Below are 15,212 nucleotides of genomic sequence, written 5' to 3' on the forward strand. Positions count from 1 at the left end.
CAAGGGGAGCCTCTGAAGTTCTCAGGAAGGATTAGTTACTTACAGGTCCAAGAGGAAGAAACTGTGTGCTCAGAGAGGACTTTTCCCTCTGCTCCCAGACTGACATTGGGCTCAGAGGCCTTAACTCTGCATCAGTTCTCCTCAGAAAAGCTTCCTCTGTATTCCTTGGAGTTAGATGTTGCCACCATCATATTCTCCATTCTCAAATAGCCTTAATGAATCGCCCAGGGAGCAGGGCTGGGGGAAGGGACCCGTTAGGATCTGTGGGCCAAACTTGGTCCGGGCAGGATCCCCACAGAAGCCCTGGAGGCAAAACATCGAGCGAAAGGGACCAGACTTCTGCTGGGGAGTGGAAGCCAGGAAGTGAACCAAATATAGACCCTTCAAAGGACCCAAGAAAATAAGCATCATTCCAGTCATGGCCTCTAAAATATTTCCCAAAGTTTTGAAGTGTCCAGGCCACATAGGAGATGGTCAGACCAGGGGCAGAAACCTCAAACTTCCCAACTCTCAGGATTACCATAAACCATTGTCCATATCTCAAGCTAGAGCTGGTGTTTTTGCTTACCTGGAAAGAGTGGAAAAGGTACCAAAAGGCCCAGGCATTTATTACATTGTAGTACATGGAAAGGAAAAACGAGACCACCACACTGGCGATGCCTGCAAAGAACCAGAGAGGAGGGAACATTCGATGAAACGACATCACTTCCTCCTCTGCCCCAGGACGTAGCACCATACCTAGCACTATCCTCCCATTTCCCAGTGGCAGCACCAACTGGGAAGTCAGTAAAGGGATTAATAGGCTCAATATGTGCTAAGCACTGAAGCCGCACTAGGGAAAACGCAAGATAAAAAAATTAAAGAAAGGGTCGTTCATAGAAGGAGAAGTTCCCAGGCCCTCACTGTTCCAGGTAACAATTTACAAAGTCCTGTTTCTGCATTCAGGAAAAGTCTTCTCCGAGGACCAGTAAGGGCAAATTGTCATCTTGGAGAAGGGCAGGAATCAGGGACTGAGTTTCTATTGTTTGCGCCAGAAGACCACCATAGGGGGAACTGCATAAGCATGCATTTATATGAATATGCCCATCCAATTCTTGTTGTACTAGGCCAAGCTGATTGGCCATTCCTCTCGTTGGTCTGGCCTAGAAAAAGGACAGTGCACCCTGAGAAATTTGGCCTTTGCTGCCTTAGCTTTTCGTTGCCTGAGCAGGAGAGGAGGAAGGCAAGCCTGGATGGTCAGTGCACACTCTCGATCTCTTCTGGAGAGGTCACAACTGGAGCGGCAGAAGTAGTGATAGATTTCCTAACAAGTCCTATCGATCCTGGCCTAGGGTTGCAAATCTTGTTTGGGGGATGACAGGTTTAGGAAGAGGAAGGAAGGGAAGGTAATTTTTCAGAAAAAAAGCACACAACATTTTTTTATAGGAATAAGACAAGAATAATACATTTATTCTTCAGTTGCAGTGTGCAATCTAAGACAGACTTGAAATGGGATTCCTCATTATGGCCACAGTAGCCAGGGAGTTAAATCACTGCTGAAGCAGCCCTCTCCTGTGGGTGGGTAAGACAGCACTATTTTATGCCCAAAGAAAAAGGTGGAGTAGCTCTCCAAAACAAAATGATTTAAAGAAAAAGAAGCGAGAAAAAGGTGTGGGATGGAATTATTGTCATTAGTCTCCTAAAACATCAATTCTTTTGGTAAAAGCAGGCTCTTGTGTTATGTCAAGGAAACACATTTAACAAATAAAAACAAACTATTTAAGGACTATTCTAAATGTTATAATGAATAAACGAGGGGGCAGAAACGAGATTAATGAATGTAAAGGTGATTCCTCCACCTTTGAGCAGAGGTGGTGTGCAAGGGCATGTGACCTTACCAAAACACTGGGCACAGAGGGTGGGAGAGAGTAGGAAGCAAGTGAAAGGGAACGTTCATGGATCTTTTCTGTTGGTCCAACTCAGAGGTTGCAGCCGATCTCCCCTCCCTGACTTCTTGACCTAGATTGGAAATCAACCCCTCCCTGGGTTAATGGTCATTAATGATGACTGAAGTAATTGCATTTTCAAGCTGAGAAGCTGTGCCAAATGCCTGTTTCCAATGTCATGGAGATGCATTCCAGGTTAGAAAAGGGAGAGGAGCGTTTATTGCTTTACTGCCAAATCCATATTGTTCCCTTTTCCCTCAACTACCCTTTCTCAGGGTGAGTATAGATCAGACAAATTTTCCTACGGACTTTGGCCATGGGGGCGGAGGGGTGGGGGTGGGGTGAAAATCAGCCCAGTTCTAGAGAGGAGGAAGTAATTTGGAGAAACAGAGGAGCGATTCAGAGCAACCTTGGGCCAACCTGCCGAGGCTTCGTCGGGAGGACTCAGCGGAGACAATGGCAGATTAAAAAGTTTTCAGCATGAGACAGGGAGGCAGCCTGCTGGGTGCATGCCCCAGAAATCAGGGTTCAGAAGGAGGGGCCCGGATCTTGGAGGCCCAGTGCCAATTCCTCAGCCCAACCGAGCTGTGTCCACAGCTCCATCTCCCCAAGACGTTGTCCCTCTACTTCTGGGTCAGCCCAGCCCTGCTGCGGGCAACCAACCCCACAACCTTCCTCGGGACAGCCAGGTGGCAGAACCCAAATTGGAGGAACCCAAGATAATAAACCCGGTCCTTTCCACACTCCAGAATCACCTTCCAACCCTCTCTCCTTTCCTGGTCCTGTGGGGAAAGTGTACAGAGAAGTACAGAGAAATACATGGTCTAGTGGGGACAGCACGGGCCTGGGAGTCTGTAAATCTGGGTTCTAATCCCAGCTCTGACACTTGCCTGCTGTGTGATCTCGGGCAAGACATTAATTCCTCTGTGCCTCAGTTTCATCATCTGTAAATGGGGATAAAATACCTATTCTCCCTCCCTTTTAGACTATGAGCCCCAAGGAGCTGGGTCTGACCTGTCTGCATGTTATCTACCCCAGGGCTTACCACAGTGCTTGGCACCTAGAAAGTGCTTTACAGACAGCATGGTTATAATGGCGACGATGACAATAATAATTGTGGCATTTGTTAAGTGCTTACTGGGTACCAAAGACTGTACTAAGCAATGAGATGGAAACAAAATAATCAGGTCCTATATGGGGCTCACATTCTAAGTAGGAGGGAGCACAGGTATCGAATCCCCATTTTGCAGATGAGGGAACTGAAACACAGAGAAGTTAAGTGACTTGCCCAAAGTCACACAGCAGGTAAGTGGCAAAGCCAGAATTAGAACCCGGGTCCTCTGACTCCCAGGCCCAGGAACTTTCCACCAGGCCATGTTGTTTCTTAATGATGACAGGGGCAGTCTGTTCTCTCGCTTCCGGAGGACGAGAGTTCTCCAGCTTGGACGAGACTGGAGAAATGGGGGCCAAACGAGCACGCTGACATACCGACCCCGCGGAGGTAGGGGCTTATGGTCCTCCAGGCCCCGATACTCCCCTGACGCATGCGCTGCCCCACCGCCAGCTCCAGGTATAACAGAGGCATCCCTTCCACAATCAACATGATGAAGTATGGCACCAAAAACCCGCCTGGGGGAAAAATAAAATGGAAACAGCACAGTCATTAGGGCATCGCAGGGCTTAGAACATTTCCTTTGGGGCTGGGAGTGTAACTATTTCTCCCCAACTTGGGGAAGGGGAAGGGTGGGTTCATTCCCGAGCACACACAGACATATTCCCCCAACCAAACTGCTGCCCATGAGAAATGAGGTGGCTTCCCTTGGGAATACAACAGCAATGACACCGACTTGAACATTCCACAGACGATCGCTCAATTTGTGGATTATACAAACCAATCTCTCTGTCATCCTTCCCTTCCACCTCCCACCAATCAGTAGCCCTTTCACCAGACGGTGGGAAATGACGGGAACCTCAAAAAAGCCCATTTTGCTTTTGACAGGGTGAAAGTCACTGGGAATTGGGAAGCAGCGTGGCCTACTAGAAAGAGCATGGGCCTGGGAGACAGAGGACACCGGGGTTTTAATCCCAGCTGCACCATGTACCTGTTGTGTGACCTTGGGCCAGCCATTTAACTTCTCTGTGCCTCACTTTTCTCTTCTGCAAAATGGGGATTCAATACCTGTTTTCTCTCCTATTTAGGCTGTGAGCCCCAAGTGGGGACTTCATTATCTTGTGTCTACCCCAGTGCTTGGCGCCTAGTACTTACTTAATCAATACCACAAATATTAATGGCAGAAGGAGGTGAAGGGAGAGGTGAAGAGAGAGAAGTTGCCAGCCAAGGAGAAGTCTGTGGACTATCCATGAGCTTCACTGGTCCACCTGAGAAACTCTAAAATCCCAACAGACTGGCATTCCGGGAACCTGGGCCAGACGGTTTTGCTCTTCTACTGAGGAGTCTTGAGGCATCAGCCACAGCAACCATCTATCGATGTGGTTTTCAGAAGCAGGGGGAGAAGTGTTAAAAGTCAAGTGGCAAAACAGTCCACTTGTGCAAGGTGAGAAGCCGGTGGCAGAAGTTAAACAATAACCGGTCTCTGTCCAAGGTGTTAAATGGTAACTAAAGAGCACAAAACAAGCCAGGGGGATAGTTTCACCCTCACCCCTCCTGGACAGCCCCTGTGAGAGGCAGAGGGGTGAGTCTACCCAATGCTAGCTTCCCCTAGCGGGAGCCAGGACCCATTTGTATTGGACTCTCCCAAGAGCTAAGTCCAGTGCTCTGCACACAGAAAGTGCTCAATAAATACGATTGAACGAACGAATGAATGTTTGGGGAGGGGGTCTGAAAAAATGTCCAAGGGAAAGGGTTCTGGCTCCTCTCCAATCGTGGTAATGCCTTTTGAGTTGGTTTGGCTCCACTGCTGTTGCTTTGGGGGTTGACGAAGGAAGCAAGGGAGGAGTCCAACTGTCCCCTTTCCCTGACCCAAATGTTCCAGGTCATGTGGGCAAAATGCCTATCTTAAGCCTTTGACTCCGCCTCTGTCACCTCCCTTCGAGGCTTTTGGCCACGGCCGCTTCTGGCTCTCTGCCCTGGCTTCCCTCTGGGCCACCCGATTGGGCCTGCCCCTTGACCCATCCTAAACTAGCTCCCTTGAGGGTTGGGCCCTCTCCTCAAGGAGCCGGCCGAGTCCACTTACCCGGTCTTCTCCCTATTCCCCATCTCCAAGGGATGGAGCTGCAAGTGGCCTTAGGAAATAAATGGGGAAGAGGGTTAAAAGTCGGAGTCCTCTACCTGATAACCCCTCTCCCAGCTATGCGCCCTTTGTGATGCTTTCAGCTTTCCCTTCCCAGACTGACCACAGCTGGTTGTTCCATGCCAATGACCAAGGCGGTGCCACCATTTGGATGGTCCAGGAAGAAAACTACCTAGAAGCACTTGGGAGAAAAGAAAGCTCCTTCTCAATCTGATGCTCAGTCTACACAGAAAATGAAGACACTAAACAGGCCTCCCTTCTCCCAGTTTTTCCTAGGAAGGCTCCATGGTTACAGTCATTTTATGAGGTATCTTCTTGTTTAATTGGGAGGGTTGGCTTAGAGAAGTTTGACCCAATTCACCTCTAGTGTCAAAATAACAAACACAAGGTGTATTCAGCATATGGAGTTTGGGTAAGTGCCCATTAGGAGATGAAAGGTGTTTCTATTTCTTATCTGAAATACCATATTTTCCCTCAGACCAGCCCTGGAATAAAGGTCTTATTGCCCCATTTTTCAGACAAAGAAGTGCTACACCGACAGTCACAGAGCAAATTCACTGAAAGAGCCAAGAATGGAAAGCAAATTACCTGACTTCCAGCTTGGTGATTTTCCACTACAGACCAGGGGATCTCAAGGGTAACAAAGGTAGGCACCTGAAAGTCAACTGAAAATTTTCGTGAAGTCCTAACAAATGGAAGGTACTTACTGAGGGAATTTCTCTTTCAAGTACTCTAGAACTCTAGTACTCTAGAAGCAGCGTGGCTCAGTGGAAAGAGCACGGGCTTTGAAGTCAGAGGTCATGGGTTCAAATCCCTGCTCGGCCACATGTCAGCTGTGTGACTTTGGGCAAGTCACTTAACTTCTCGGTGCCTCAGTTACCTCATCTGTCAAATGGGGATTAAGATTGTGAGCCCCACGTGGGACAACCTGATTCCCCTGTGTCTACCCCAGCGCTTAGAACAGTGCTCGGCACATAGTAAGCACTTAACAAATACCAACATTATTATTATTATTATTATTTCATTTTCCTTTCCTAGTTCAATTCAATTTCAAACCATTTAGCTCTCATGTCTCCTGTCCACAAAAACCCTACAGTGTGCTAAACATTTCTCTTAGCACTGAAGGAAATCTCCTAACCACTGGCTGTCCACGGGCTCTCTCTCACCTGTCTGCTTTCTTCACCTGCTACACCCCAGCCCACAGTCTATGTTCCTTCCAAGGGGATCTTTTCACAGTCCCCTCTTCTACCCGTGGCCTCTTGCTCACACCCTCCCCTTTGCCTGGAATTCCTCTCGCCTTTCCACTTTACCAGAACACAGATCACCCCTTCTCCTAAAATCCCATTCCCGTTCCCTAAATTCCCAGTCCTCTCCCCAAGTTGTAAATTCACAAAGGCTACTTCAGTATTTATGTACTAATAGCCACCTGCAGTATTTTTATAACCTATTGATTCAGATATTCTATTTATTCACTTTTCTAACTCTCCTTTCTCCTTCTTCTAATGATGGAATTTATTATGCACTTACACTGTGCCAAGTACTGGGCTAAGTGCTGGGATTGATGCCAGACAATCAGATCAGAGAGAGTCTCTGTCTCACAAGGGGCTCACAGTCTAAGCGGGAAGGAGAACAGGTACTCAATTCCAAGATCACACAGCAGACAGGTGGAGAAGCTGGGACCACATACCAGGTCTCCTAACTTCCAAACCCAAGCTCTGTCCTCATGCTGAAAACTAAATAATTTTACATCAGGCTGAAAACTCGAGTCTTTTTCCTCTACTCTCTCAAGCTCATTCTCTACAGACAGTAGGTGCTCAATCAATGCTGACTAATTTAGTATTGTCCATATTTTGTCAAAGGTGAGACCACAGATTATGTCATGGTGGCCACAATAGCAGCCTGAGTAAAATATTCTATGCAGGCTTAACCCTCTGCCTCCAGGAAGGACCATTTTCAATTTAACTCCTGGATGGATGAGTAATCATCCTATTGAGTATTTCTGGGGGAAATTTATCCTTTGGAAACCTACTGCAAAGGTTTTAACGATCCTCTCCCAGGTCACATTAAGATTTGAACAGAGTAAAGAAGCTCTCACCACTCCAGAAACATTTACATTCTCCCTCTTTCAATTTTCTGCAGATGATCTACTTTATCTCTCTTTCAACTTCCTCCAGAATGATCTATCCCTACCTCTTGGGCATGGAATCTCCCCTCAGGCACTGCCAAGCCCATTTTTAACTCTGCATTGGTACTAACAGAAATAAGAGTAGGGTGGAGGGGAAGGAAGGAAAGGTCTGGGGTAATGTCATTAATGAGATGGACCCCCCTCCCCAGAAGGCAGTAAACCTCTCTGATAGCTATGCCCCCACAGGTTGGGGGTGGTCCAGAACATCTGTCCCTCCAGCACAGTGAAATGACAAAATCTGATCCAGTTCCCTCCTGCTGCAACTGAAACTCATTCCTTTCTTTGGGATCCTTGATAGGAATTGGAGGATAACTGCTGATTCCCGAGAGTATTCTCTCCTCCAGCCAGGGATAGGATGATCCGTTCCCCTCAGCTCCCACCAGTTTTTTAAAGGGAGAATGAAACTGAGTGTGAGTTTGCTTCCTGGAGCAAGGCCAACCATGAACGATGCTACCATTGCTAACAGTTTTGGTTAAAAGAACTTAGAGGACTCACCCACTTAGACACATGAGCTACTGACCAACACAACCTTCTTGATTTGACTTTACCTCCCCATGTGGAAACTAGTTGGTAAGGCTATTTCTCCAAGGCCTTCCAATATATGCTGCGGGAAGGCTGCAAGACATTAATTAGATTTCAATTGGAACCAACCAAAGCCAACCAAGAGTAAGGGAGGCCCCTTTCAGTAGTTCATTTTCATGCTAAACAATGTTCCTGAGATTTAGGATTAGGTTTTCCAGCTGAATCCCAAAATGTGAAGCTTGACGCAGGAAGGCGTTTGTGATGACAAGATTTCTGGTCACCTTCTTTCCTACCTCCTGGTGATGAAACCAACTTCCTAATAATCAGGACAGAATCAGTAAGCGCTTAACAAATACCAACATTATTATTATTATTAAGGTTTCTTGACTTCTCAAACACAGACCCCTATTAACAGAATGAAAGGGGTGGCTTAACACCCACTGTCCCTTGGACAGGTTCATAAAAATCTTACGAGGGTGCTAGCATATGAACAATGACAGGGTAGGAATAAAACCCCAGGCTGACGTTAAAAATTAGAATTCTTCACTACTCTTTTTACATCCAATTATTCTTTCAATAATCAGATTGTTACGGACTGAAGACGAACCATCTCCTGTCTCAGGATTCATTGCGGGCCTGAGCTAAGGGTACACAAATGTTTTCCTCTAAGAGGTGAGACTGGGTGAAAAGGACTTCACTGGGGCAAAGCCATTTTAACCAATGAGCTGACAGGTCAAGACAGCTCATTGTCTTCGGTGAGTCCAACAAGGGAATCCCACACCACCACCTACCTCCCTCATCACCACCTCTGCCAATTCCACAGTGGGCTAGAAGTAGCCCTATCAATGTCTGGGAGGGTACCTGGACCCAGAGGCAGTGACACTGTGCTCTAGGGAGAGCGAACATAGCCAAACTTTGGTCTAGGGTGAAAGAGTATGAGGGTCCACCGGAAAGACTCCTAATTTGAGCCTGTCAGAGGGAAGCAGAGCATTCATGAGAGTCTCTCTGCCACAAAGCACTGACGCCTGATAGCATAGAGGTCTTAATTTAGCTATGTTTTTGAAAAACTATCAGTCTTTGACATTGAGTTCACCTCTAGAAGACCTGCTGACGTGGTCCCAGAGGGATTTTTTTGGCTGCCCTTTTAGAGCAAGCCAAAATCTTTACGTAAATGTTTGTTATTTGGGATTTAATCTCCAGATTTAAATTCCGTGCCCCAGACCTGGGCTTTGAAGGACTCAAAAGGAGCAGTCTCCAGAACTGGGGCTGCAAACCCCACAGAAATGGCCTCTGAGCCATAAGCTGTCTTACTCGGGGAATTAATTTTGAATCTTCAGGCTGTGTCTTCAATGAACAACCTCTTTGTTTGCAGGTCACCATCAATAATGGTTTGGTTTGGAAGGGTATTATGCCTTGCTTTCTAGCTGTAAAATCGACCTCAAATTTGATTACTTCTTTATTTGCCACGTGGTTAAGAGGCTTGCAAACAGATAATGATCTGGTCACTTAGTCCAACCCTATTTAAGGTCTGCCACTGAAGGCAAAATGGGGAGAACCGAAAATAAGGAATCAACTCCTTTAGTCCTTTAGGTTGTCCTGGAGAAGATGTACAAGAAAAAGAGAAAGATACTGGGGCATTAAGAAGTGGCTAGATGCTTTGTATAAAGTCATTTGTCTGCTGCGTGACCTTGGGCAAGTGGCTTAACTTCTCTGGGTCTCAGTTACCTCATCTGCAAAATGGGGATTAAAACCATGAGCTTCTCAAAGGACAACCTCATTAGCTTAATCGCTTAGTATAGTGCTAAGTGCTTAGTACAGTGCTCTGCACACAGTAAGCGCTTAATAAATACAACTGAATGAATAAAAGCTAACTGGGACTTGGGCTCTTTCAAAGAATCTGACATAAAAAACTTTGCTAGCATCACCAGGCTTCTTTGTTGCTGTTTTGCAAATACTTTTTTTTCCAATCTATGAATGTATGTTACTATTATGGGAAAATGAAAACCGTGTTTTGTTAAAGTTGAAAGTTAGGTGCTTCAATCAGACAATCCCATGACTACTTTCCCAGAATTGGATTACCCCTGCCTGCAAGCTAATAAGAGTACTGTACTTTGGGGGGGGGAGGGGGAACACATGTACATGCATGTAGTATGCTTTTGTGTAAGTTTCCACAGCAGATAATAGATGTAGAAGCTTCACACAGTGTGGCTTAGTGGAAAGAGCCCAGGCTTGGGAGCCAGAGGTCCTGAGTTCTAATCCCGGCTCCGCCACCTATCAGTTGTGTGACTCTGGGCAAATCACTTAACTTCTCTGTGCCTCAATTGCCTCATCTGTAAAATGGGGATTAAGACTGTGAGCCCCCCGTGGGACAATCTGATTACCTTGTATCTGCCCCCTCCAGTGCTTAGAACAGTGCTTGGCACATAGTAAGTGCTTAACAAATACCATCATTATTATTACTATGTATCTTGAGTTTGCAAAAGGGAGGCAGTGTGGTCTAGTGGGAAGAGCATGGGACTGGGAGTCAAGAGACCCAAGTTGTAGTCCAGGCTCTGGGACTTGCCAAGAGTGTGACTTTCAGCAAGTCACTTACCTGCATTGTGCCTCAGTTTCCTCAGCTGTTAAATGAGAATAAAACACCTTTTCTCCCCACCTCTGAGACTCCGAGCCCCATGCGGGGCAGGATCTATAGGCTTTCTGATCATTTTGTATCTACCCCAGGGCTTGGCACAAAGTAAGCACGAAGTACCGCTACTATCATTATTATTAGATTGAACCCACCAAAAATATAAAAGGAGGGCATCAGCACACCTGCATGCATCATGTATACACCCTCATGCCCCCCCAAATCAGAACATCTCAAAATGTCTAAATACGTATTTTTATATTATATCTTCAAAATCATGAGCAAATGCATTTGCTACTATCTCAAATCCTCCTCCTGCAGTACCAAAGTAAATGGGTCATTAAATCTGGGGCTTTTAAAATGTGTTAGATATCTACAATTGGGAGCTCCAGCCACATCTGTATGGCATCCTTTCTGCTAGAAATACTGCTGGATAAGTAAAGCCTGAAGCCAGGAAGAAATCTTCATCAGAAAAATGGTTCTTTTAAAGAAAAATCATAATGTGTGGGTAGGTTAGACATAGCCATAATGTTTGTGGGTCATCAAGTACTTCATCCAGCCTAGATAATTGTAGGCTCTTGACAACCGGAGAACATTTCCACTTGGGTGTCATTTCTATTCGGCAGACATTTCACTGACTTCAATGCCTGAATTGCACACACGTGTAAATTCCCTGAGGGAATACAAGTCAGGCAACCAGAGAGTCGCATGAGAAAAATGCAGAAAGCTGAATTATCTTTTCCATTATGTACCTTAAAAAGTGTTCAACATGATTTTAAGAAATTTGGATCAGGACAAATTAAATCCACATTTTCCAAAGGTGACACACATTTTAGCTGCCCTATCCCCATGGGCGGTGAAGACGAATGCCAAGTTTCAAGGGGAGAACAGCCCCCGACCAAGAATTTAATATCTGAAAATGAGTCTTTATAATAATAGAATGTCCTCCCCTCATATGTCTGCCGTTAATCTGTTAATAAAGGCCATACACATACTCACTTCCTCCTCTTCGGTCTGCTCTTTGAAGCCCCGCCATAAAGGCGTAAGGATCGAATCAAACATCTCTGTCAGAGAGACTTTCAGCAGAGGAGAAACCTTCTTCTGGAAGGCAGCAGTGCAGCTGGGAAAGCCAGCAGGCAATGAAACCGGGCGGCTTCCCAGTTCGGGGTTGATCCGAGAAGCCGAGGGAAAGGAGAGGGAGAAGCAGGTACGGTCCTCTGTTTCACTGTACTCTCCCAAGCGCTTAGTATGGCATTCTGCACCTAGTGAGCGCTCAATAAATATCACCGATTGATTGGGCCCCTTTCATGTTCCTCACTGAACATGTGGGACACTTTACATTTGGAAACCGAGCTGAGTGAGGTGAGCTCTGCAGTCAGTAAGAGAAGAGTTAAAGAGGCATGAGTGCCCAGGACCGGGGCCTTCCGAGATGGAGTCGAGAAACATAATCCTGACTTACCGCCTCCGTGCATCTGACACAGATACGGGAACCTCCACACGTTCCCCAGGCCCACCGCATAGGAAATGCAGGCGAACACAAACTGTAAGGGGTTGGTCCACAACGGTCGAGATTTCTCCACTTCCATCCTCGGGCACGGCTCTCAGGACGGAGGTTCCAGCTTTGCCCTCCTTCAGATGCTCTTCCAGCCTGCATGTGAGTCAAAGCCAGCCCAGCTCAGAGGGGAGTATACTTGCCAATTGTTATCAAGCATTTTAATTTCTAATCTTATTAACAGGCACACACTGTCAGAGGAATGCTGGTAAATAGATTATAGGCCTCCACCCACTCAGGCAGAAATATAAAATGGACACTTGTGGTGAGTGGCTTCTTGGTTTTCCTTTCCAACTCTAAGACGTTCGCCCTGGCACTTTGAACTTTGGGTTTGAACAAGTGGCTGCTGGAAACAGAAAGCATTGCACTGAGAATGTAGTTGAGGAGCTAGGGAGCTTTCTCTTCCCTCGCTGGGATCTGCAAAGAGGGCATGGAATGGCCCAGGGAACATGCTCTCTAAACCCCATTAAGCAGGGTGATAGGAGCCTTTTGGCCAAATCCCGATGCACAATAGCCCTCCTGATAACGTGGGCACATGCTGAGCGGAGGGCCCATTCTTCAACAGTGTGCTGGCGGAAAAACACCTCGGCCCAGATTTCCACATTCCAGTAGCCAACTGGCTTTATCATTCATCCGAGCAGAGGTCAATTGCCCAGGAACGAATTGTTAAGTCCTAGCAATGCACGGTGGGCATATTTCTTCACAGGGAAAACCGGGGAACGAATTGTTAAGCCCTAGCAATGCATGGTGGGCATATTTCTTCACAGGGAAAACTGGGGAGAGACTGTAAAGCCCTTGAAAACAGGGATTGTGTCAAACTTTTGCATTTTTCCTCCAGCACTTATTCATTCATTCAATCGTATTTATTGAGAGCTAGTGCTCAAAATATCTGTTGATGATGATGTTGATGACAGAGTAGTACCACGCATCTCCGCGTCCTCCAGAGCTGCTCAGTCTAGCTTTGACCTCAGGCACCTTTTGTTCCTTCTCAACGTTTCCCGGATCCGTCCCCTCCTCACCACGCCAACTGCAAGCATCCCGGTCTGATCATTTGTCTTATCACACTTAGACTTCTGAATCTCTGTTGTATTGTACTTTCCCAAGTGCGTAGTACAGTGTGCGGAGCACACAGAAAGCTCTCAATAATGGCGTAGTGCATACAGCGCGGGCCTGGGGCTCTAATCCCGGCTCTGCCACTTGTCTGTGTGACCTTGGGTGAGTCACTTAACTTCTCTGTGCCTCAGCTACCTCATCTGTAAAATGGAGATTGAGACAGCGGGCCCCACGTGGGGCAGTGACTGTGTCCAACCTGATTTGCTTGGGTCCACCCCAGTGCTTAGTACAATGCCTGACACATAGTAAGCACTTTAAAAAATAACATAATTATTTTATTTATTTATAAATATGATGGACTGATCTGCCTCCTTTATAGTCTCCTTTCTCTCATCCTCTCCAGCCCTCAGTTTATATTGCACCCTGCTGGAAGGATTTATTCTTCTGAAGCATTGCTCGGGACACATTTCTCCACTCAAAAACCTCCAATGGCTACCCATCTCCCTCCTCACCAAGCAGATATTTCTGACCCTTGCTTTCAATCTCCATCTTCCACATTGGCTCTCTTCACCTGTGACTCCCCAGCCAGCTCACACTGTTTGTTCCTCTCAAGCTCACCTTCTAATCTCTACTGCGACTCTCCCACCTCTGACCCAGTTGCCCTGGTCAAGAATTCCCCTCCTCAAAATCCAACAGACCGAAGTTCTCCCCAACCTCCAAGCCTCCCCAAATCCCACCTCCTCCAGGAAGCCAATCCTAATTCATAACACCCCAGTCAAATTGGCTGCTTATAACATTTGAGCATTTTAGTCCTATTCTCAGCACATATATATACCCATACATCTAGTTTTATTTGCATATTCAATTATTCATTCCTGTACATTTGTGCTACTTCCAGTTGGATTCTTGTTCTTTTTCTTGCTCCTATTTATGATTTCTTTTTCTATGTCCTCCATTAAACTGTAAACTTTCGGAGGGCAAGAAACAAGTGTTTTGCTTCTGTTGTACTCTTAGGAATTTAGTACAGTGCTTCACACTCAGCAGGTGTTCAAATATCACACATTTACTGAGCACGTATTATGTTCAAAGCACTATACTGTGCACTCGGGAGGGTATAATAGAACAGAATTAGCAGAAACGTTCCCTGCCTATATTAGGTAGACATTAATATGAATAAATGAATAATTTATAATATATAATTTAAAGATATGTACATAAGTGCTGTGGGATTGGGTGAATATTAAATGTCCATAGGTCACAGATTGTAGTGCATAGGTGACGCAGAAGGGAGAGCAGGCTGGGGAAAAAGGCTAAATCTGGGAAGGCCTCTTGGAGGAGATGTAAGCTTAGGAAAGCTTTGAGAGTGGAGAGAGTGGTTGTCTGGCATATATGGAGGGGAAGGGAGTTCCAGGCTAGGGGGAGGATGTGGGAAAGGGGGTAGTGGTGAGATAGACAAGATCGAGATACAGTGAGTAAGCTGGCTTACAGGAGCGGAGTATGCGGGCTGGGCTGTAGTGGGAGGTTAGTGAGGTGAGGTAGGATGGAGCGAGCTGATTGAGTGCTTTAAAAGTCATTGGTAAGGAGTTTCTGTTTGATGTGGAGGCGAATGGGAAGCCGTTGGAGGTTCTTGACGGGTGGGGAAACATGATCCGAATATTTTTGTTGGTAAATAATCCATACAGGAGAGTGAAGTATAGATTGGAGTCGGGAGAGGCAGGAGGCTTGGATGTCAGTGAGGAAGCGGATGCACTAATCAAGGTGGAAGAGGATAAAAGATTCCCATTTTCAAAAATGCACTGGCAATCTTACCAGATCCTTTCTTATAGACTAACTTTGCCAGCCCCCTCGGGAGAACAAAGAAAGTGTTTATGGTAACTAGCAAGTCCTTGGTGAACTCACGGGTCCAAAAATAAGATAATAATAATAATGTTGGTATTTGTTAAGTGCTTACTATGTGCAGAGCAGTGTTCTAAGCGCTGGGGTAGATACAGGGTAATAGGTTGTCCCACGTGAGGCTCACAGTCTTCATCCCCATTTTACAGATGAGGTAACTGAGGCCCAGAGAAGTGAAGTGACTTGCCCACAGTCACACTGCTGA

The 15,212-nt window shown here is 46.2% G+C and overlaps 1 protein-coding gene across 3 annotated transcripts in view; it reads right to left on the reverse strand.

Annotated features, from left to right (window-relative positions):
• The window catches only part of SLC6A20 (solute carrier family 6 member 20), a 35,315-nt gene that overhangs the window by 13,081 nt on the left and 7,022 nt on the right, over positions 1-15,212 (reverse strand). For all 3 annotated transcript variants that reach the window (XM_039912857.1, XM_029070871.2, XM_039912858.1), the window contains 3 exons: positions 11,969-12,157; positions 3,414-3,554; positions 569-660 (listed from right to left, as the gene is read on the reverse strand). In XM_039912857.1, coding sequence (XP_039768791.1) covers positions 569-660; positions 3,414-3,554; positions 11,969-12,095 — 360 coding nt within the window. In that variant the 5' untranslated portion in view covers positions 12,096-12,157. The remainder of the gene's footprint in view (positions 1-568; positions 661-3,413; positions 3,555-11,968; positions 12,158-15,212) is intronic.

The sequence above is a fragment of the Ornithorhynchus anatinus genome, chromosome 8 (genome assembly GCF_004115215.2).
Source record: "Ornithorhynchus anatinus isolate Pmale09 chromosome 8, mOrnAna1.pri.v4, whole genome shotgun sequence".
In the NCBI taxonomy this organism is placed as follows: Eukaryota; Metazoa; Chordata; class Mammalia; order Monotremata; family Ornithorhynchidae; genus Ornithorhynchus; species Ornithorhynchus anatinus.